Genomic DNA, 24,939 nt, shown 5'->3' on the forward strand with positions numbered 1-24,939 from the left:
CTATCCCCTTCTCCCCCATTTGTTTATCCAGCCTCCCCTTAAATGCATCGATACTATTAGCCTCAACCCCTCTCCCTGTGGCAGCAAGTTCCACATTCTCACCACCTTGTGGATAAAGAAGTTTCTCCTGAATTACCTAATGGATTTATTAACGACTGTCTTATATTCATGACCCCTAGTTCTGGTCTGTCTTGACTGTACATTTCATACACCCTGCCCATATTATCTTACTTGGGTCGAGAGCTATACGCAATAGTAGACAACTTACTTTCAATGCCAAATATGATGGAACAGTTGGAAAAAAGTCAACAGAACACTAGAATATATGGCCACAACACCACAATACAAGTCTACGCAGGTCCTGCAGTCTTCACATTCAGTGGGCTGCAAACTAGGAGTGCTGCAACAAGTAACTCTAATAGGGGACATATTAAAACCACTTTACAACACTTGGGCCAGCATGTGGAGATGTCAGTTTGATTGATTCATAAGCCAAACTGGAACACTGGCAAAGTTTCCACTTGGAGTATTTGTCATGGCTGCACATCAAAATACATCTTACGGTTGTTTTTAAAAATTCCACGTTAAGTCCACACTAAAACGTCAGCACAATTAAATAGGTTTCCCACTGGTTTCCTTTGTCACTTTCTGCAAAAAAAACCGTCTCACTCTTGTTCCTTTTGAAAAGAACCAGTAAACAATATATACAGCTTTATTTTAAAGAGCTTCCCACTGCATGTTCCACACTGCATCCACAGCTAAACGGTTTTGTTTCTGCCGCCGTAAGCGAGCGTGTGATTCCAGAGTCCGAAGCTGCGGAAAGCAAGCAGCTCGTGTTCAGGACGGACAGAGTGAGCTCGGGGGGGGGGGGGGGAAGGGGGGTTTATCCACACAACGTTTTCTTCAATCTTTCAAGCAAAACTCCTGCCTGAGAATTCTCTTCTCTTCTTCGACAAAGCTTTTCTCCCTGTTGGCCTGTCCCTCATTGCGTTTCCTCTTCTCCTTCTGCTGAAAAGTTTCCATCTTGCGCTTTTTGGCAGAAGAGTTCGCTGCATCCTCGTCATCTGAAAAGGAGAAAATACCCATCAATAAATAAATCGGTTTCACGTCGATTGATTGCATTCATGCCAATTACAATAGGTTCCATTAAATAGACCCGACTTGCCCTCAGTAGCAGTGGGGTGGAACTAGTTACCTAAACTAGAACAGCCCGCACTAGGGGGCACAGTCTCAGGGGTCGGCCATTTAAGACAGAGCTGAGGAGGAATTTCTTCACCGAGGGTGGTGAATCTCTGGAATTATCTACCCCAGAGAGCTGTGGAGGCTCAGTCGTTGAGTATATTCAAGTCTGAGATAGATAGACTTTTGGACTCGAGGGGAATCCAGGGATAAGGAGATTGGGCGGGGAAGTGGAGTTGAGTTTGAAGATCAGCCATGATCTTATTGAATGGCGGAGTAGGCTCGAGGGTGTGTGTGGCCCAATCCTGCTTCTAATGCTTATGTTCTATGGGATGCCATGTCAGGAAGTGCTTATAATACAGGGAGCATGCCTCCTCTATCTTATATCTGTACTTTGATCCAGGCAAGGGCGAGAACACAAAATTCAAGTAGGAAAATGGCAGAGCAAACTAAAATCCAAGACAAGCTTTTGGAATTTGGTTCCAATTGAAATGAGATAACAAACGGATCTGAAACATATTCAACAGCCGGCATATGCCATCAGAAATCTTTAAAACCCTTCGCTTTGACCCCATGAACCGGAGGACTCAAATAGCCATCTCAATTGTAACTGACCTGAATTAATCTACCTGTTAATGCAAACATCCTGCTAATTTTTCCACTATACCATAGACTCTCCATAACCTGCCACCAATATAGATGACTCCTCCTTAACAGATAACTTGCATTTATATAGTGCCTAAAACTTCCCTAGGCACTTCACTGGAGCGTTTTAAAACAACATTTTAAAACTGAACCACTTGAGATATTAGGGCCAGTGACTAAAAGTTTGGTCAATGAGGTCGGTTTTAAGGAGCATCTTAAAAGGTGGCGAGAGAGGTGGAGAGGTTTAGGGAGGGAATTCCAGAGCTTGGGGCCTTGGCAGCTGAAGGCACGGCCTCCAATGGTGGAGCGATTATAATCGGGGCTGCACAAGAGGGCAGAATTAGAGGAGCACAGAGATCTCGGGGGGTTGTGGGGCTGGAGGAGATTACAGAGATAGGGAGGGGCGAGGCCATGGAGGGATTTGAAAACAAGGATGTACATTTTAAAATTGAGACGTTGCTTAACCAGGAGCCAATGTAGGTCAGCGAGCACAGGGGGTGATGGGTAAGCGGGACTGGGTGTGAGTTAGGACACGGGGCAGTGAGCACAGGGGATAATGGGGGAGCGGGACTGGGTGCGAGTGAGGACACGGGGCAGCGTGCACAGGGGGTGATGGGTGAGCGGGACCGGGTGTGAGTTAGGACACGGGGCAGCGAGCACAGTGGGTGATGGGTGAGCGGGACCGGGTGTAAGTTAGGACACGGGGCAGCGAGCACAGTGGGTGATGGGTGAGCGGGACTCGGTGCGAGTTAGGACACGGGGGCAGTGAGCACAGGGAGAGTGATGGGTGAGCGGGATTAGGTGTGAGTTAGGACACGGGGCAGCGAGCACAGTGGGTGATGGGTGAGCGGGACTGGGTGTGAGTTAGGACACGGGGGCAGTGAGCACAGGGAGAGTGATGGGTGAGCGGGACTGGGTGTGAGTTAGGACACGGGGCAGTGAGCACAGCGGGTGATGGGTGAGTGGGACTCGGTGCGAGTTAGGACACGGGGCAAGTGAGCACAGGGGGTGATGGGTGAGCGGGACTAGGTGTGAGTTAGGACATGGGGCAGTGAGCACAGGGAGAGTGATGGGTGAGCGGGACTCGGAGCGAGTTAGGACACGGGGCAAGTGAGCACAGGGGGTGATGGGTGAGCGGGACTGGGTGCGAGTTAGGACACGGGGCAGTGAGCACAGGGGGTGATGGGTGAGCGGGACTGGGTGTGAGTTAGGACACGGGGCAGTGAGCACAGGGGGTGATGGGTGAGCGGGTCTGGGTGCGAGTTAGGACACGGGGCAAGTGAGCACAGGTGTTGATGGGTGAGCGGGACTGGGTGTGAGTTAGGACACGGGGCAGTGAGCACAGGGGGTGATGGGTGAGCGGGACTGGGTGTGAGTTAGGACACGGGTCAGTGAGCACAGGGGGTGATGGGTGAGCGGGACTGGGTGTGAGTTAGGACACGGGGCAGTGAGCACAGGGGGTGATGGGTGAGCGGGTCTGGGTGCGAGTTAGGACACGGGGCAGTGAGCACAGGGGGTGATGGGTGAGCGGGACTGGGTGGGAGTTAGGACACGGGGCAGCGAGCACAGGGGGTGATGGGTGAGCGGGACTCGGAGCGAGTTAGGACACGGGGCAGTGAGCACAGGGGGTGAGGGGTGAGCGGGACTCGGAGCGAGTTAGGACATGGGTGGCCGAGTTTTGGGTCACAAGTGTTTACGGAGATAATTTGGCTTGTCTGTTAAGATTACTCTCGTAGTAGCAGACAGCCTCTAGCATCTTCGATGGCCTAGATATCTAGGTAACCCCAGAGCACCATACAGACCACCTTCCTCTGAATCGCTTTCATTACTGGATCCACAGGACCTTTGTCACATCTTTCAAAAACAAGTTAGAGCTGCACAACATTAAACCTCATTTCAGACTTTGATCAACAAGCACAATTATTGAACTAAAGATAAACGAGTGAGTGTATAATATAACATTTACAGTAAAGATTATAATAATCAGCTTCTTAAAAGGAAAATAGTCGATCATCTGCACTCGAAGCTTGTGATCCAGGTTTCAAAGAACGTGAAACCTGTAAATTGCGGACACCAGGGGGCTGGCATCAGCTGTCTATTTTTGCAAGTGTTTATTTTCGTTGACTGCACTGTAAAAAGTTTCAGTGCAATGGAGCGTCCTTTACCCAGTATCCACAGTGGCAGAGAAACCGCTCTATGCCTGGGACAGAGCCGGGCAGGCATTCAATCCCAGAGATGGAGCACGTTCTCTGCTGTTGTGCATGCCGGGGAAAGAGCTCCACTTTCTACTAAAGCCATTTCTTTCAGCAAACCCGCTGCCGCCTCGTGCTGACCTGCATGTCCCGTGGTTTGAGTAGTAAAGAGAGCCTGGAGCAGTGAATGCTGTCCGCAGTTTGTAATGTGCGAGTGTCCGTGGATTCAGAGTGCCGCTTGTATAATTACCCATGCAGTTTATGCGGGTGTCTCAAAGTGTCTGTTCATACAGGTTCCGTTCTTGCATGTAACTGAGCAAATCAGTGTGCGTCTGCCGACTGTGCTTGGCTTCTTCCACGAGGGTTGGAGACAGGCAACCAATAGCCACGATATTCATCACCGAGTAAGGTTGGTGGGGAGGGGGGGGGGCACAGTTCTGGCTGCAACTGGTTCTCAATTCTTCACGCCTTATGACCAGTTAAAGAAAGCGCTACAAAGCCAAGGCGAGACAAAAATGCTGCATTATGTCATATCTGCAATCTTCATAACTCAGGGGCAAGTTAGCTACCAGCTCTGGGGACAGTTCAAATCCCATCACAGCAGCTAGGGGATTTGAGACGCTGCACCTGCAGTGTCAGTTATGGTGACCATGAGACTACCAGATTGTCGTAAAAACCCATCTGGTTCACTAATGTCCTTTAGGGAAGGAAATCTGCCGCCCTTACCCGGTCTGGCCGATATGTGACAGCAATGTGGTTGACTCTTAACTGCCCTCTGGCCCAGCGAGACACTGCGTTGTCTCACCACCACCTTCTCAAGGGACAATTAGGGACGGGCAATAAATGCCGGCATTGCCAGCGACGCCCACACCCCAAGAATGATTTTTTTTTTTTAAAAGCTGAGGCAAGCCGGCATTCAATGTTTAAGTGAACCCCATTTGAAGCTGACCAAGAATACACTGAGTGTTGCCCAAGGGACTGGAGCCTGCGCTGATGCATAAAACCTACCTGACTCAGAGGCTTCCGGCTCTTCTGGAAGCAGGGCAGCGCTTTGTTGTGGAGCATCGTCACCATTGTCCTGGTACATGCTGGACCACTTCACCGCCATGTCCACACCCAATGGCGGCTTCTTCTCCTCCACCGCGTACGACTCTGGCGGGGGCACAGCATTGCTTTTCCAAATCTTGAACTCTTTTGGAGGCTGTCCCGTGAGCAGAAATGCAGATTAGCGATAAGCTGAGCACTACTGCACATAAAATTACTGCTCGCTAATCCCAAAATGCTGGTAAAAACAACTTGCGTTTACACCGTGTCCTTCACATCAGCACGTCCCAAAGTGCTTTACAGCCAGTGAAGCACTTTTTGAAGTGTAGTCACTGCTGTAATATAGGAAACGCAGCAGCCAATTTGTGCACAGCAAATTTCAACAAAAAAATACAATGCGATAATGACCAGTTAATCGATTTTTAGCGATGATGGTCGAGGGATAAATATTGGCCAGGGCACCTCAGTACTCCCTTCAAATAGTGCCCTGAGATCTCTTACATCCACCCGAGAGAGCAGGCGGAGCCTTGGTTAAAGCTTCATCTAAAAGATGACACCTCCAACAGTGCAACGCTCCCTCAGTACTCCCCCTCCAACAGTACAGCGCTCCCTCAGTACTGCCCCTTCGACACTGCAATGCTCCCTCAGCACTGCCCCTCCGACAGTGCAGCGCTCCCTCAGCACTGCCCCTCCGACAGTGCAGCACTCCCTCAGTACTGCCCCTCCGACAGTGCAGCACTCCCTCAGTACTGCCCCTCCGACAGTGCAGCACTCCCTCAGTACTGCCCCTCCGACAGTGCAACGCTCCCTCAGTACTCCCCCTCCAACAGTACAGCGCTTCCTCAGTACTGCCCCTTCGACACTGCAATGCTCCCTCAGCACTGCCCCTCCGACAGTGCAGCACTCCCTCAGTACTGCCCCTCCAACAGTGCAGCATTCCCTCAGTACTGCCCCTCCAACAGTGCAGCACTCCCTCAGTACTGTCCCTCCAACAGTGCAATGCTCCCTCAGTACTGCCCCTTCGACAGTGCGACACTCCCTCAGTACTGCCCCTCCGACAGTGCAGCGCTCCCTCAGTACTGTCCCTCCAACAGTGCAGCACTCCCTCAGTACTGCCCCTCCGACAGTGCAGCACTCCCTCAGTACTGCCCCTCCGACAGTGCAGCACTCCCTCAGTACTACCCCTCCGACAGTGCAGCACTCCCTCAGTACTGCCCCTCCGACAGTGCAGCACTCCCTCAGTACTGATCCCCCGACGGTGCAGCACTTGATGCTGCATTTAACCGTGCTGTGCCTGATCTGCGAGCGCTCGATGCCAACACTGGGTGAGGGAATATTACGTGATCCGTTCTGCAGCTATGAAATATACTTTTAAAGAGTATACACAAGTAAATAAAGTGACGATATGCTCCAGGCTGCCTTCACTTCTCCCTGGCAGCCAGTTACAAATCCACACTGGCTGGGGCCTGCCCGCTCACTCAGCACAAAAATCGATCAGCAGAATAAATACTTGGCTTCTGGCCCCTCTCGCTAGTTAATGTTGCATTGGAAACATTCTCTCCGCAAACTCAGCGTTCCTCCAATTCTGGCCTCTTGTGCACGCCAAATCCCTTTGTCCCACAATTGGGGCCTTCAGCTGCCTAGGCCCTAAATTCTGGAATTCCCACTCTAAACCGTTCCACCTCTCTCTCCCCCCTCCAAAATACCCATCCTCCACCCCCTCCTAAACACCCGCCTCCACCCCCTCCTAAACACCTTCTCTTTTGGCTGAATGTTGATTTTTGTTTGATTACGCTTCTGTGATGTGCCTTCGGATGTTTTTCTATGTTGCAACAAACCATCTGCTGGAATGTAAATTTTCACTCGGAGGACACAGATTGAAGATAATTGGCAAAAGAACCAGAGGGCGAGACGAGAATGTTTTTTTAAATATAAACGCAGCGAGTTGTTGTGATCGGGAACGCACTGCCTGAAAGGGCGGTGGGAGCAGATTCAATAGTAACTTTCAAATTGGATAAATACTTGAAGGGGAAAAATTTTCAGGGCTGTGGGGAAAGGGCGGGGAGTGGGACCAATTGGTCTTTCAGAGCCAACACAGGCTCGAAGGGCCGAATGGCCTCCTGCTGTGCTGTATCATTGCATTACAGCAGAACTTTTGTGGCGAACCACCTGTAGTTTTCTGTTAATTGAACTCCTGCAGAGAGTTGAAGCTCCGATGGTTCTTTAAAAGATACCAGCAGCTACAACCATACATGGATTTATACAGACTCCGCGGCATAAATCACACACAAATACTACAGGGAACCATTTCAACGGACATATGGAAATTAACGGCGATCAGCAATATAGCGAGTGCAAAACCACCTGGAATTATAGAATTTTACAGCTCGGAAAAAGGCCATTCAGCCCATCACGCTGTACTGATCCTCTGAAAGAGCTCTCCACCATTCCCCTACCCTTAAATACTTCAAGTATAAAGACACTTTCCTTTTAAAAGCTATGATGGATTCTGTTTCGTCTTTCAAAAACCCTCTGGATAAAGTCAATCTCCTTACCCGTCCTTCATTCTTTTCATGACTGACTCACTGACATGTAGAAAAAGAGTTTATTCCCGATTTACCTTCCAAAAAAACCCTCATATCCAATCTCCTGTTAACCTGTGTTTGAAAGAGAGCTGAGTTTCACCAGTGTTCCTCATAACTCTCATCCTAGTAACACCCGAACAAATCTCTCCATTGCCTTGACCAGTGTTCCCTTTAAGCTGCGTGTTCAAGCGGTGGCCTGGAGATCTCGTGCAGCTGGCTCACCGGCTTTTGAATGGAAAACCGCGCGTGCGCGAAAATTTCAATGGGCAGCGCAGCCTGTTATAGGGGACGTGCACTCGAGAGAAATTAAAAGGCAACATTGGGGCTTGACAATACTTCCTAAAAATAGGGTACCTAATACGGGACACAATATTCTACCTGTGGCCTAACCTATAATTTGTATTGGGTTTAGCATTGCCTCTTCGATTTTGGACATTGTATCTCTATTTCGAAAATCTAGAATCCAAATTTGCTTTTTTTTTTAAATAAAACTACTTTATTAACTTGCCCTTTCACTTTTAAAGATTTCTGTATTTCACCCAAGTATCTACTCCTTTAAAAGTTTTACAATTTCATGTGTATTTTATCTCTTTGTTCTCCTAAAATGTACATTTTGCCACATTAAATTTCATCCAATGTCTACCTCCCATGCCCTCCTGAACTCATTTAGAGTCCTCTTTCCAGTTGACTGCTACCTACATTTGTGTCTGTTGCAAATGTTAATATCGTGCCACCTTACTGAGGTCCAGACCATGGAGACCAGCATCTTCTCCCAACATGGACATCTAGTGTTTTCATTAATCCGATACCATCTCTAACCCACTCCCTATCCGCCCTCCCCTCAATACCGTGTTGCTAACCCACTCCCTATCCGCCCTCCCTCCCCTCAATACCGTATCTGTAACCCACTCCCTACCCCACCCTCCCACTCCTCAATACCGTGTCTCTAACCCACTCCCTATCCGCCCTCCCTCAATACCGTATCTGTAACCCACTCCCTACCCCACCCTCCCACTCCTCAATACCGTGTCTCTAACCCACTCCCTATCCGCCCTCCCTCAATACCGTATCTGTAACCCACTCCCTACCCCACCCTCCCACTCCTCAATACCGTGTCTCTAACCCACTCCCTACCCGCCCTCCCCTCAATATCGTGTCTCTAACCCACTCCCTACCCCACCCTCCCACTCCTCAATACCATGTCTCTAACCCACTCCCTATCCGCCCTCCCCTCAATATCGTGTCGATAACCCACTCCCTATCCACCCTCCCCTCAATACCGTGTCTCTAACCCACTCCCTACCCCACCCTCCCACTCCTCAATACCGTGTCTCTAACCCACTCCCTATCCGCCCTCCCTCAATATCGTGTCTCTAACCCACCACCTACCCCACCCTCCCACTCCTCAATACCGTGTCTCTAACCCACTCCCTATCCATCCTCCCCTCAATATCATGTCTCTAACCCACTCCCTATCCCCACCCTCCAACCCGTGTGCCATTATTTCATCAACAACCAAGCTGCAACTTCTCGAAAATCTATATACACAACGCCACTGCATTTTCTTCATTAATACACTCCATTATTTCCTCACAGTACTCTATTAAATTTATCAAATATATTTACATTATGTTAGAGTGTCTACAGCACATAAACAGGCCATTCAGCCCAACTGCTCCATGCTCCACACGAGCCTCATCCCATCAGCATATTCTATTCCTTCTCCCTCGTGTGCTTATCTAACTTCTCCTTAAATGTATCTATACTATTAGTCTCAACCACTCCCTATATTAACAACTTGGAAGAAGGGACTGAGTGTAACGTAGCCAAGTTTGCTGACGATACAAAGATGGGAGGAAAAGCAATGTGTGAGGAGGACACAAAAAAATCTGCAAAAGAACATAGACAGGCTAAGTGAGTGGGCAAAAATTTGGCAGATGGAGTATAATGTTGGAAAGTGTGAGGTCATGCACTTTGGCAAAAAAAATCAAAGAGCAAGTTATTATTTAAATGGAGAAAGATTGCAAAGTGCTGCAGTACAGCGGGACCTGGGGGTAAACATAAAAGAATAGTATGCAGGTACAGCAAGTGATCAGGAAGGCAAATGGAATCCTGGCCTTTATTGCAAAGGGGATGGAGTATAAAAGCAGGGAAGTCTTGCTACAGTTATACAGGGTATTGGTGAGGCCACACCTGGAGTACTGCGTGCAGTTTTGGTTTCCATATTTACGAAAGGATATACTTGCTTTGGAGGCAGTTCAGAGAAGGTCCACTCGGTTGATTCCGGGGATGAGGGGGTTGACTTATGAGGAAAGGTTGAGTAGGTTGGGCCTATACTCATTGGAATTCAGAAGAATGAGAGGTGATCTTATCGAAACGTGTAAGATTATGAGGGGGCTTGACAAGGTGGATGCAGAGAGGATGTTTCCACTGATGGGGGAGGCTAGAACTAGAGGGCATGATCTTAGAATAAGGGGCCGCACATTTAAAACTGAGATGAGGAGAAATTTCTTCTCCCAGAGGGTTGTAAATCTGTGGAATTCGCTGCCTCAGAGAGCTGTGGAAGCTGGGACATTGAATAAATTTAAGACAGAAATAGACAGTTTCTTAACCGATAAGGGAATAAGGGGTTATTGGGAGCGGGCAGGGAAGTGGAGCTGAGTCCATGATCGGATCAGCCATGATCTTATTGAATGGCGGAGCAGGCTCGAAGGGCCGTATGGCCTACTCCTGCTCCTATTTCTTATGTTCTTATGAGTTCCACATTCTCACCACTCTCTGGGTAAAGACGTTCCTCCTGAATTCCCGATTGGAGTTATTAGTGATAGTCTTATATTTAAGGGCCCTAGCCTGCAAGTGGAAACATCTCTACATCTACCCTACTGAACCCCTTCATAATCTTAAAAGCAGGTCACGTCTCAGCCTTGTCTTTTCTAGAGAAGAGCTCCAGCCTGTTCAGCCTTTCCTGATATAACCTCTCATTCTGGTAAAACTTTCATGCACCTTCGAATTCTTTATAATATGGAGACCAGAAGTGTGCACAGTGCTCCAAGTGTGGTCTAAACCAAGGTTCGATTCAGGTTTAACATAACTTTGCTGCTTTTCAATTCTATCCCTCTCGAAGTGAACCCTCGTGTTTAGTTTGCTGCTATAGGGCCTTAATAACCTGCAGTGCTAATTTTAGTGACCTGTGCATCTGCACCCCATGATCCCTCTATCCCATTTAGACTATTACCAAGCAGTATGTGACCTCATTATTCTTCCTACCAAAAATGCACCATCTCATACCCATCTATTATTGAAATTAATTTGCCAATTACACACCCATTCTGCAGGTTTATTAATGTATTTGACATGCCTTTTACAAATCCGTACTGGCCATACTTAATTAAGCCAGGTTGTTCTAGGGGAGCACCCATTTTATCCCATAGCATGGCTTCTCGAAGCTTACCCACAACCAAGGTCATGCTGGTCCAGTACCCAGCTTTTCCCTAACTCCCTTCTCAATCAGAGGCAATCTTCCAGTTCTCGGGAGCAAATTCTATCTCCGATAAATGCTTGAAATAATCTGGTCAGAGCCCCTTATTCCTAATTTTTCTCAGCATACATGGATCCATGCCCAAGTGCCCATTCCACTCATTTGCACCAAGTTATTCCAATATGGCTTCCTTCTTTAGTTATCATGTGTAATTGCTCCAGCCATGCCTCTTGTACCCTCTCATTATCATCATAGGCAGTCCCTCGGAATCGAGGAAGACTTGCTTCCACTTAAAATGAGTCCTTAGGTGGCTGAATAGTCCAATACGAGAGCCACAGTCCCTGTCACAGGTGGGACAGATAGTCGTTGAGGGAAAGGGTGGGTGGGACAGGTTTGCCGCATGTTCTTTCCGCTGCATGCTCTCGGCGACGAGACTCGAGGTGCTCAGCACCCTCAGGTGCACTTCCTCCACTTAGGGCGGTCTTTGGCCAGGGACTCCCAGGTGTCGGTGGGGATGTTGCATTTTATCAGGGAGGCTTTGAGGGTGTCCCTGTAACGTTTCCTCTGCCCACCTTTGGCTCGCTTGCCGTGAAGGAGTTCCGAGTAGAGCGCTTGCTTTGGGAGTCTCGTGTCTGGCATGTGAACAATGTGGCCTGCTCAGCGAAACTGATCAAGTGTGGTCAGTGCTTCAATGCTGGAGATGTTGGCCTGGTCGAGGACACTAATGTTGGTGCGTCTGTCCTCCCAGGGGATTTGTAGGATCTTGCGGAGACATCGTTGGTGATATTTCTCCAGTGACTACTGTATATGGTCCATGTCTCTGAGCCATACAGGAGGGTGGGTATTACTACAGCCCTGTAGACCATGAGCTTGGTGATAGATTTGAGGGCCTGGTCTTCAAACACTCTCTTCCTCAGGCGGCCGAGGGCTGTGCTGGCGCACTGGAGGCAGTGTTGAATCTCCGCATCAATATCTGCTTTTGTTGATAAGAGGCTCCTGAGGTATGGGAAATGGTCCACGTTGTCCAGGGCCGCGACGTGGATCTTGATGACTGGGGGACAGTGTTGTGCGGCGAGGACAGGCTGGTGGAGGACCTTTGTTTTACTGATGTTTAGCGTAAGGCCCTTGCTTTCGTATGCTTCAGTAAATATGTCGACTATGTCCTGGAGTTCAGTCTCTGTATGTGCGCAGACGCAGGCGTCGTCCGCGTACTGTAGCTCATCGACAGAGGTTGGGGTGGTCTTCATCATCCTCCGCCTGTTCAACGACGACATGATCCATTACAGGCACCCAATCCACGTCTGGCCCGGGGTCAAACAGGGCTGCGTCATTGCCCCAACCTTTTCTCAATCTTCCTCGCTGCCATGCTCCACCTCACAGTCAATTGGCTCTCCGCTGGAGTGGAACCAAACTACAGAACCAATGGGAAGCTGTTTAACCTACGCCATCTCCAGGCCAGGTCCAAGATCACCCCAACCTCTGTCTCATTAGGACAACCATGCTCTCTGTGAAAGGTGAGATTCTCATTCAGCATCTCTGCCATTCCTTCATTACCCATCTCTAATTGGGCCCTACCCACTTCACACGTCAGATGTGGCTCAGTGGGGAGCGCTCTCGGGAGTCTCATTAGGTCGGTGCAAGAGATGCCAAGGTGATATTCAAAGAACAGCAGGCTGATATTTATCCTTCAATTGGCATCACTAAAACAGATTATCTGGCCATTATCATATTGCTGTGCGCAAATTGGCTGCTGCATTACAACAGTGACTGCACTTCAAAAACTGGGGGGGGTGGGGTTGAAGGAAGGGGCCCTCCCCCATCCCCGCTCCCCCTGTACCCAGGTCCCACGCACCGCCGCTCCCCCCCTGTACCCAGGCCCCCCCCCCCCCCGTAGCTGGGCCCAGGCACCCCCCTGCTCCCCCGGTACCCACGCCCCCCGTATACCCGGGCCCAGGCTCCCCCCCCCCCCCCCCCCCGTACCTGGGCCCAGGCCCCCCGCTCCCCCTGTACCTGGGCCCAGGCCCAACCGCTCCCCCTGTACCTGGGCCGGGACCCCCCCCGCTCTCCTTGTACCCGGGGCCAGGACCCCCCGCTCCCCCTGTACCCGGGCCCCCCCGCTCCCCCTGTACCTGGGCCAGGACCCCCCGCTTCCCCTGTACCCGGGCCAGGACCCCCCCGCTCCTCCTGTACCTGGGCCGGGACCCCCCGCTCCCCCTGTACCCGGGCCACCCCCGCTCCCCCTGTACCCGGGTCCCCCGCTCCCCCTGTACCCGGGTCCCCCGCTCCCCCTGTACCCGGGTCCCCCGCTCCCCCTGTACCCGGGTCCCCCGCTCCCCCTGTACCCGGGTCCCCCGCTCCCCCTGTACCCGGGTCCCCCGCTCCCCCTGTACCTGGGCCCCCCTGTACCCGGGCCCCCCGCTCCCCCTGTACCTGGGCCCCCCCCGCTCCCCCTGTACCCGGGCCCCCCCGCTCCCCCTGTACCCGGGTCCCCCGCTCCCCCTGTACCTGGGCCCCCCTGTACCCGGGTCCCCCGCTCCCCCTGTACCTGGGCCCCCCGCTCCCCCTGTACCTGGACCCCCCGCTCCCCCTGTACCCGGGCCCGCCCTGTACCCGGGCCCCCCCTGTACCCGGGCCCCCCCTGTACCCGGGCCCCCCCTGTACCCGGGCCCCCCCGCTCCCCCTGTACCTGGGCCCCCCGCTCCCCCTGTACCCGGGGCCCCCCCTGTACCCGGGCTCCCCCTGTACCCGGGCCCCCCCGCTCCCCCTGTACCCGGGCCCCCCCGCTCCCCCTGTACCCGGGGCCCCCCCTGTACCCGGGCTCCCCCTGTACCCGGGCCCCCCCGCTCCCCCTGTACCCGGGACCCCCCGCTCCCCCTGTACCCAGACCCCCCCTGTACCCGGGACCCCCCGCTCCCCCTGTACCCGGGCCCCCCGCACCCAGACCCCCCCTGTACCCGGGCCCCCCCGCTCCCCCTGTACCCGGGGCCCCCCGCTCCCCCTGTACCCGGGGCCCCCCGCTCCCCCTGTACCCAGACCCCCCCTGTACCTGTACCCGGGCCCCCCGCTCCCCCGGGACCCCCGCTCCCCCTGTACCCGGGCCCCCCTGTACCCGGGCCCCCCCCGCTCCCCCTGTACCCGGGCCCCCCCGCTCCCCCTGTACCCGGGCTCCCCCTGTACCCGGGCCCCCCTGTACCCGGGCCCCCCCCGCTCCCCCTGTACCCGGGCCCCCCCGCTCCCCCTGTACCCGGGGCCCCCCGCTCCCCCTGTACCCAGACCCCCCCTGTACCTGTACCCGGGCCCCCCGCTCCCCCGGGACCCCCGCTCCCCCTGTACCCGGGCTCCCCCTGTACCCGGGCCCCCCTGTACCCGGGCCCCCCCCGCTCCCCCTGTACCCGGGCCCCCCCGCTCCCCCTGTACCCGGGCCCCCCGCACCCAGACCCCCCCTGTACCCGGGCCCCCCCGCTCCCCCTGTACCCGGGCCCCCCCGCTCCCCCTGTACCCGGGGCCCCCCGCTCCCCCTGTACCCAGACCCCCCCTGTACCTGTACCCGGGCCCCCCGCTCCCCCGGGACCCCCGCTCCCCCTGTATCCGGGCTCCCCCTGTACCCGGGCCCCCCCCGCTCCCCCTGTACCCGGGCCCCCCGCTCCCCCGGGCCCCCCCGCTCCCCCTGTACCCGGGCCCCCCCTGTACCCGGGCCCCCCTGTACCCGGGGCCCCCTGTACCCGGGCCCCCCCTGTACCCGGGCCCCCCGCTCCCCCTGTACCCGGGCCCCCCTGTACCTGGGCCGGGGCCCGCACCAGCCGCCGCTCCCAGTCGATGCGGCCTCTCCGCGGGTCGGCCAGGAAGCTGGGTTTGGCGACGCTGCCGAACAGCTCGTCGGGCCGAGGTAAGGCGGCCCTCGGGCCCGCTGCGCCGCGGCCTGTGTCTGGAGGGAGCGCGGCCTCCGCCGGCGGCGGCTCCGGGGCCGAGTCACTGTCCGAGTCCGAGCTGCCGTAGGCGGCGAAATAGGCCAAAGGGTCGTTCGGCCCGTCCGCCATGGCGACCGGCCGCCGGGGACACAGCGGCTGCGGCAAGAGGCAACTCCCGGGGGCAGGGCGCGACCTCCCGGGACACCGCCCCCTGCCGGGCTCCAGCGGGAACTCCACCCTCCCGGGACACCGCCCCCTGCCGGGCCCCAGCGGGAACTCCACCCTCCCGGGACACCGCCCCCTGCCGGGCTCCAGCGGGAACTCCACCCTCCCGGCACACCGCCCCCTGCCGGGCTCCAGCGGGAACTCCACCCTCCCGGCACACCGCCCCCTGCCGGGCCCCAGCGGGAACTCCACCCTCCCGGCACACCGCCCCCTGCCGGGCTCCAGCGGGAACTCCACCCTCCCGGCACACCGCCCCCTGCCGGGCTCCAGCGGGAACTCCACCCTCCCGGGACACCGCCCCCTGCCGGGCTCCAGCGGGAACTCCACCCTTCCGGGACACCGCCCCCTGCCGGGCCCCAGCGGGAACTCCAGCCTCCCGGGACACCGCCCCCTGCCGGGCCCCAGCGGGAACTCCACCCTCCTGGGACACCGCCCCCTGCCGGGCCCCAGCGGGAACTCCAGCCTCCCGGGACACCGCCCCCTGCCGGGCCCCAGCGGGAACTCCACCCTCCCGGGACACCGCCCCCTGCCGGGCCCCAGCGGGAACTCCAGCCTCTCCCACACACTTGTCAACCCAAAGGAAAGATTTTGCCTGGAATTAGAATTCGAAAGCAGCCACTTGATCGGCCCCCCATCCCCCACCTCCAACACTCACTCCCTCCACCACCTCCAACACTCACTCCCTCCCCCACCTTCAACACTCACTCCCTCCACCACCTTCAACACTCACTCCCTCCACCACCTTCAACACTCACTCCCTCCACCACCTTCAACACTCACTCCCTCCACCACCTTCAACACTCACTCCCTCCACCACCTCCAACACTCACTCCCTCCCCCACCTTCAACACTCACTCCCTCCACCACCTTCAACACTCACTCCCTCCACCACCTTCAACACTCACTCCCTCCACCACCTCCAACACTCACTCCCTCCACCACCGGCGCCCCCTGGCTGCAGTGTGTACCATCTACAAGATGCACTGCAGCAACTCGCCAAGGCTTCTTCGGCAGCACCTCCCAAACCCACGACCTCTACCACCTAGAAGGACAAGGGCAGCAGGTGCATGGGAACACCACCACCTCCACGTTCCCCTCCCAGTCACACACCATCCCGACTGGGAAATATATCGGCCGTTCCTTCATCGTCGCTGGGTCACAATCCTGGAACTCCCTCCCGAACAGCACTGTGGGAGCACCTTCACCACACGGACTGCAGCGGCTCAAGAAGGCGGCTCACCACCACCTTCTCAAGGGGCAATTAGGGATGGGCAATAAATGCCGGCCTTGCCAGCGACGCCCACATCCCAGGAATGAATTTTTAAAATTGGAGTTACATGGAATGTTCAGCACAGAAATAGGCCACTTTTCCATGACTGGTGGGCACTGAAGTCCATTGTGGCTAAAAAAAAAGTACCAAAGACTTGCATTTATAAAGCGCTTGCCACGACCACCAGCTGTCCCACAGTGCTTTGCAGCCAATTACGTACTTTTGCATTGTCGTCACTGTAGGAAAAGCAGCAGCCAATTTGCGCACAGCAAGCTCCCACAATCAGCAATGTGATAATAACCAGATAATCTGTTTTAGTAATGTTGATTGAGGGATAAATATTGCCCAGGACACCGGGGAGAACTCCCCTGCTCTTTTTCGAAATAGTGCTGTGGGATTTTTTACATCCACCTGAGAAAGCAGATGGGGAGCAGAGGGCACAGGGAACAAAATTATAGTTTAAAAGGTTTTTATATTAGTTTTGTCTTCATTTGGAACTTCTTGTTTCTGCCCCTGTATAAAAATAAGGGCCCTTACGGTTTAAGGGTGTATGTGTGCCCGATTGGTTACTCAATAAGGATGATTAAATCATCAAAGGAATAGTAACAGGCCATGAGGTCCCACCAATCTATGCTGATCTTTATTCAACACACCAGCCTCCTCCCATTCCCCCTGCCTCACCTGCACCAGAGAAATTTACAGCACGGAAGGAGGCCATTCGGCCCATCGTGTCCGCACCGGCCGACCAAGAGCTATCCAGCCTAATCCCACTTTCCAGCTCTCGGTCCGTAGCCCTGTAGGTTACGGCACTTCAGGTGCACATCCAAGTACTGTTTAAATGTGGTGAGGGTTTCTGCCTCTACCACCCTTTCAGGCAGTGAGTTCCAGACCCCCACCACCCTCTGGGTGCTAAAAGTTCTCAAGTCCCCTCTGATTCATCCATCAATTACTTTAAATCTATGCACCCTGGTTATTGACCCCTCTGCCAAGGGAAATAGCTCCTTCCTATCCAATCTATCTAGGCCCCTCATAATTTTATACACCTCAATAAAGTCTCCCCTCAGCCTCCTCTGTTTCAAAGAAAACAACCCCAGCCTATCCAATCTTTCCTCATAGCTAAAATTCTCCAGTCCAGGCAACATCCTCATAAATCTCCTCTGTACTTTCAGCAGAGATGTGGAGAGAGAAGTGCTTAAAGGAGGCTTTTAAAGAAAGGGCAGATTTTAGTGACAATTGGGCAAGGTGGCTGAAGGCTCTGCCACAGATGGTGGAGCAGGGGGCCTGGGGCCAATTCCCTCACTCAAAAAACTATATACATGTGCAAAACCTTGCCTGGCACTGGAATTCCCTCCGTAACCCTCTCTGCCTCCGTCTCCTCCTCGAAGACTTTACTTAAAACCTACCTTTGATCAAGCCTCTGTCACAATATCTCCTTCTGTGGCTCAGTGTCAAATTTTGTCTGATAATCGCTCCTGTGAAGCACCTTGGGACGTTTTACGACATTAAAGGCGCTATATAAACGAATGCCAGGTCTCTTTCAGGTTTGGAGGGTAAAGACTTGCTCCTGTATTGATCTCATTCTGTGATTGTAACTCTCACTCAACATAGGCTTGGGCTAGTAACAAGCGTTCACTGCTTGAAATTAAAGTGCTTGGATTGTCACATGGAAATGCGGGAGACCTTTAAGTGTATCAGTCTTTAGCAGTTTCATTGAAAAGCAGAGAAGTGATGTTAAACTTGTATCGAACCTTGGTTAGACTGCACTTGGGAGCACTGCACACAGTTCTGGTCTCCATATTATAAAAAGCATGTAGAGACACTGGAGAAGGTGCAAAAAAGATTTACGAGGAGGGTACCAGAACTGAGAGGTGATACCCATCAAGAAAGGCTGAACAGCCTGGGGTTCGTTTCACTAGAAAAGGGAAGACTAAGGGGTGACCTAATTTGGGTCTTCATTATGAAAGAGTGTGATAAGTCAGACGTAGAGAAGAAATTTTGGAAGCAATACGGTGGAGGAGGATTTCCTGGAGTGCATAAGGGATGGTTTTCTAGATCAATATGTCGAGGAACCAACTAGGAGGGAGGCCATCTTAGACTCGGTGTTGTGTAATGAGAGAGGATTAATTAACAATCTCATTGTGCGAGGCCCCTTGGGGAAGAGTGACCATAATATGGTGGAATTCTGCATTAGGATGGAGAATGAAACAGTTAATTCAGAGACCATGGTCCAGAACTTAAAGAAGGGTAACTTTGAAGATATGAGGCGTGAATTGGCTAAGATAGATTGGCGAATGATACTTATGGGGTTGACTGTGGATGGGCAATGGCAGACATTTAGAGACCGCATGGATGAATTACAACAATTGTACATTCCTGTCTGGTGTAAAAATAAAAAAGGGAAGGTGGCTCAACCGTGGCTATCAAGGGAAATCAGGGATAGTATTAAAGCCAAGGAAATGGCATACAAATTGGCCAGAAATAGCAGTGAACCTGGGGACTGGGAGAAATTTAGAACTCAGCAGAGGAGGACAAAGGGTTTGATTAGGGCAGGGAAAATGGAGTACGAGAAGAAGCTTGCAGGGAACATTAAGACGGATTGCAAAAGTTTCTATAGGTATGTAAAGAGAAAAAGGTTAGTAAAGACAAACGTAGGTCCCCTGCAGTCAGAATCAGGGGAAGTCATAACGGGGAACAAAGAAATGGCAGACCAATTGAACAAGTACTTTGGTTCAGTATTCACTAAGGAGGACACAAACAACCTTCCGGATATAAAAGGGGTCAGAGGGTCTAGTAAGGAGGAGGAACTGAGGGAAATCTTTATTAGTCGGGAAATTGATGGGATTGAAGGCCGATAAATCCCCAGAGCCTGATGGACTGCATCCCAGAGTACTTAAGGAGGTGGCCTTGGAAATAGCGGATGCATTGACAGTCATTTTCCAACATTCCATTGACTCTGGATCAGTTCCTATCGAGTGGAGGGTAGCCAATGTAACCCCACTTTTTAAAAAAGGAGGGAGAGAGAAAGCAGGGAATTATAGACCAGTCAGCCTGACCTCAGTAGTGGGTAAAATGATGGAATCAATTATTAAGGATGTCATAGCAGCGCATTTGGAAAGAGGTGACATGATAGGTCCAAGTGAGCATGGATTTGTGAAAGGGAGATCACGCTTGACAAATCTTCTGGAATTTTTTGAGGATGATTCCAGTAAAGTGGACAAAGGAGAACCAGTTGATGTGGTATATTTGGACTTTCAGAAGGCTTTCGACAAGGTCCCACACAGGAGATTAATGTGCAAAGTTAAAGCACATGGGATTGGGGGTAGTGTGCTGACGTGGATTGAGAACTGGTTGTCAGACAGGAAGCAAAGAGTAGGAGTAAATGGGTACTTTTCAGAATGGCAGGCAGTGACTAGTGGGGTACCGCAAGGTTCTGTGCTGGGGCCCCAGCTGTTTACATTGTACATTAATGATTTAGACGAGGGGATTAAATGTAGTATCTCCAAATTTGCGGATGACACTAAGTTGGGTGGCAGTGTGAGCTGCGAGGAGAATGCTATGAGGCTGCAGAGTGACTTGGATAGGTTAGGTGAGTGGGCAAATGCGTGGCAGATGAAGTATAATGTGGATAAATGTGAGGATATCCACTTTGGTGGTAAAAAGAGAGAGACAGACTATTATCTGAATGGTGACAGATTAGGAAAAGGGGAGGTGCAAAGAGACCTGGGTGTCATGGTACATCAGTCATTGAAGGTTGGCATGCAGGTACAGCAGGCGGTTAAGAAAGCAAATGGCATGTTGGCCTTCATAGCGAGGGGATTTGAGTACAGGGGCAGGGAGGTGTTGCTACAGTTGTACAGGGCCTTGGTGAGGCCACACCTGGAGTATTGTGTACAGTTTTGGTCTCCTAACTTGAGGAAGGACATTCTTGCTATTGAGGGAGTGCAGCGAAGGTTCACCAGACTGATTCCCGGGATGGTGGGACTGACCTATCAAGAAAGACTGGATCAACTGGGCTTGTATTCACTGGAGTTCAGAAGAGTGAGAGGGGACCTCATAGAAACGTTTAAAATTCTGACGGGTTTGGACAGGTTGGATGCAGGAAGAATGTTCCCAATGTTGGGGAAGTCCAGAACCAGGGGTCACAGTCTAAGGATAAGGGGTAAGCCATTTAGGACCGAGATGAGGAGAAACTTCTTCACCCAGAGAGTGGTGAACCTGTGGAATTCTCTACCACAGAAAGTAGTTGAGGCCAATTCACTAAATATATTCAAAAGGGAGTTAGATGAAGTCCTTACTACTCGGGGGATCAAGGGGTATGGCGAGAAAGCAGGAAGGGGGTACTGAAGTTTCAAGTTCAGCCATGAACTCATTGAATGGCGGTGCAGGCTAGAAGGGCTGAATGGCCTGCTCCTGCACCTATTTTCTATGTTTCTATGTTTCACTTGCAGGCAAGACCGGAACCAGGATCCATGAAGATAAGACTGTCACTAATAATACAACATGGTATTCAGGAGAAACTTCTTTACCCAGAGAGTGGTGAGAATGTGGAACTCGCTGCCACAGGGAGGGGTTGAGGCGAATAGTATCGATGCATTTAAGGGGAAGCTGGATAAACACATGAGGGAGAAGGGAATAGAAGGATATGGGGATAGGGTGAGATGGAGAGGGGTGGGAGGGGGCTGGTGTGGAGCATAAACCCCGGCACGGAGCGGTGGGGCATAAACCCCGGCACGGAGCGGTGGGCCATAAACCCCGGCACGGAGCGGTGGGGCATAAACCCCGGCACGGAGCGGTGGGGCATAAACCCCGGCACGGAGCGGTGGGGCATAAACCCCGGCACGGAGCGGTGGGGCATAAACCCCGGCACGGAGCGCTGGGCCCAATGGCCTGTTCCTGGGCTGTACGTTCGATGTAATCCATCAGTGGTAAGCAGTGCGACCTTGATTAACTTTATTTTTCTTCTTGGTTCAGTTTTCTGAAATCCTCATAAGAAAGGGAAATTAAAAAGAACATAATAGGTGCAAGAGTAGGCTAGTCGGCCCCTTGAGCCTGCTCGCCATTCAATAAGATCATGGCTAATCTTCGACCTCAACTGCACTTTCCTGCCCTGTCCCCATATCCCTCGATTCCCTTAAGATCCAAAATCTATCGATCTCCATCTTTGAATATACTCAACAACTGAGCCTCCACAGCCCTCTAGGGCAGTGTTCCAAAGATTCACCACCCTCTAAGTGAAGAAATTTCTCCTCATCTCAGTCCTAAATGGCCAACCCCTTATCCTGAGACTGTGACCCCTGGTTCTAGACTCTCCAGCCCGGGGGAAACATCCTCCCTGCATCTACCCTGTCAAGCCCCTTAAGAATTTTATATGTTTCAGTTAGATCCCCTCTCATTCTTCTAAATTCTAAGATATAGTGGCCTAGTCTCCTCAATCTCTCCACATAGGACAATCCCCCCAGCCCAGGAATCAGTCTGGTGAACCTTCGTTGCACTCCCTCAACGGCAAGTATATCCTTCCTTGGGTAAGGAGACCGACACAGTACACAATACTCCAGGTGTGGTCTCACCAGGGCCCTGTATAATTGCAGTAAGATGTCTTTACTCTTATACTCAAATCCTCTTGTAATAAAGGCCAACATACCATTTGCTTTAATCACTTGCTGTACCTGCAGGTTAACTTGCAGTGATTGGTGTACAAGGACACCCAGGTCCCTCTGAACACCAACATTTCCCAATCTCTCTCCATTTAAAAAATACTCTGCTTTTCTAGTTTTCCTACCAAGCTGGATAACTTCACATTTCTCCACATTATATTCCATTTACCATGTTGTTGCCCACTCACTGAGCCTGTCTGTATCCCCTTGCCTCCGTCCAGTCTATTGCTTCCTAAGAACTTGGGTGCAGAGTTCAACCTAAGCAGTTGGAGCAACATGTGTGAAATGGGGAGCACCAAAATCAGCGAGCATACACCAAGAACGATGAATGAAGAATTGTGGCAAGATTGCAATTTAGCAAAAGGGGACTTTTATTTTAACTGATTAAAACAAAAATCCATCGCCATTTGATAATCTTATCTTATGCATTTCATTCCACCATTTAATTGTTGATGGCTGTTACATTGCAAATAACTGGTACAACTCAAACCCAGAATTGAGTAGTGATCAATACAAGTGTATAAATTTATCCTGAGGTAACATAGTAGCACGTAATGTTGAATTAAGTACCCATGTCAGAGACCAAAGAGAAAGTCTTACTCAAATTCTAAACAGACTATTTTAGCGATAGTCACATCAACATTCTTATTAGCCGCAGGGTCAGTGAGTTTACAGAACACAGGAAATCTTAGCTTCTCCAGTAGTGCCTCCGTCACATCATCCAAACATTTACAAATTGGTGGGAAGCTTTTACAAATGGAAATGCTCATCTCCACCCCTTCGATTCGGGCAGTGGAGATAGTGGTTACAAGTTTGGCCTGTCGAATTGTGAGCAGTGCAAAGGTCCTGCAGGGTCATGATTATCAGAAGTAAAATATTTCCAAGATTTTAAAAAGTACAAAAAAAAACAGACCCATTCAAACAATCTTTCCATCTCAAGAGGTACCTTAGAAATAGTCCATTCTTTCACAACACATTGTGCACAAACAAAATGGTACTATATCCTGAATTACATCGGGGAATTAAATAACCAAAGATTCAACCAGAGTACACAGAACCAGGTCCAAGTGTGACAACAGTTCAGTACTGAATGCATTTTGTATTCAGTAGGTTGAAATACAAATAAACACCAATGGAGACAACAGTGAGGACATTTTGGGCCAATTTTCTCCAAATTCCTTCACTGACGGATCGGCTACTGCTGGGGAAATCGTGTCTGGACCATCCTCGGGTATGATGACCAACCAGCCATTCTTGACCAGCGAGGCCAATAACCAGGGGTAGCATAGATTTAAAGTAATTGGTAGAGGGATTAGAGGGGATTTGAGGAGAACTTTTATCACCCAGAGGGTGGTGGGGGTCTGGAACTCACTGCCTGAAAGGGTGGTAGAGGTAGAAACCCTCACCACATTTAAAAAGTACTTGGATGTGCACGTGAAGTGCCGTAACCTACAGGGCTACGGACCGAGAGTTGGAAAGTGGGATTAGAAACATAGAAATTTACAGCACAGAAGGAGGCCATTTCGGCCCATCGTGTCCGCACCGGCCGACAAAGAGCCACACGGCCCTCGGTCAGCAGCCCTGAAGGATACATATAAACCTATGAACAATGACGGAAAGGCAAAGAGCACCCAGCCCAACCAGTCCGCCTCACACAACTGCAACACCCCTGATACTGAAACATTCTACACTCCACCCCAACCGGATCCATGTGATCTCCTGGGAGAGGCAAAAAACAGATAAAAACACAGGCCAAATTAGGGAGAAAAAATCTGGGAACATTCCTCTGATAGCTTTTTGTCGGCCAGCACGGACACGATAGGCCAAGTGGCCTCCTTCCGTACTGTACATTTCTATGATTCAGAACAAGGACATCAGTATTGACTTTTGACTGTGGGGAGGGGACAGAGAAAGCTATACAATCCCAACCCCCCAAATCCTCTCCCAACATCAACACACGTGCATGTCCCACAAACAAGACTTGCAACCCTATCTGGATTATTCACTCCCTGGTTCTTTGATGGTGGGCATTGTTCTTTGAAGCCGTCCAAGTTAAAATGAGAGTTCTGAAATAAAATCCAACCGATTGCTTTACAATTGGAAATTATACCCGCATTCAAACAAGGGCAGGAATTTAACTCGGATACCTGGACAAATTCATATATTGTTAGTCCAATTCTAAGGTACACTGTATCATACATTCAAATACGGCTTGGTGAGAAAACATATTTCTTTAAGTAGTCACACAGTAACAAAAGCTAAAAAAAAGTTTTTAAAATGCAAAAAAAGCCCACAAACATTTCTAATCCTAAAGCTATAATTATCACAGAATGTACCATGTACTTTTCAACACACAACATAGTTTGACTTGCTAGTGTAGCACTGAGAAAATGCTCCACCTCCAGGTGTCGAGACATTAAACCAAAGTCCCACATGCCCGGTTTAAATGGGCAACGGCACAACTCGTACAACGTCGGGGAGTTTCCTGGACGACATCCTGTCCTGCCGAGAGCCAAGGACAAGGTCATTCGTTTCCCCGGTTACTCAGCTCCCTGCTGTCTGAAGTCTTCCTGTGCACATTATGGTCGACAGGCTTGCCGACACAACAACTGCCAATGCGCTTCCAAAATAACTGGTTCTGCACAAAGTGCTTTGGAGGTGTTTGGAGAGCTGTGATAAGGTGCTTAATAAATGCAAGCCTTACTTTAATCTTCTTAAACAAACAGAGATCTCTCTCTTTCTATATAAAAAAGGACCCC

General features: G+C 51.5%; 1 protein-coding gene across 1 annotated transcript; it reads right to left on the bottom strand.

Moving 5' to 3' along the window:
* Positions 1 to 696: 696 nt before the first annotated feature.
* c8h1orf52 (chromosome 8 C1orf52 homolog) lies at positions 697 to 15,221 on the bottom strand. Its single transcript, XM_070885954.1, has 3 exons — positions 14,903 to 15,221; positions 5,025 to 5,217; positions 697 to 1,064 (listed from the first exon to the last, which is right to left on the bottom strand). The coding sequence occupies exons 1-3, from the start codon at positions 15,158 to 15,160 to the stop codon at positions 904 to 906; spliced, it is 612 nt and encodes a 203-aa protein (XP_070742055.1). The 5' UTR covers positions 15,161 to 15,221; the 3' UTR covers positions 697 to 903.
* Positions 15,222 to 24,939: the final 9,718 nt, after the last annotated feature.

This window comes from Pristiophorus japonicus, chromosome 8, assembly GCF_044704955.1.
Source record: "Pristiophorus japonicus isolate sPriJap1 chromosome 8, sPriJap1.hap1, whole genome shotgun sequence".
Lineage (NCBI taxonomy): Eukaryota > Metazoa > Chordata > Chondrichthyes > Pristiophoridae > Pristiophorus > Pristiophorus japonicus.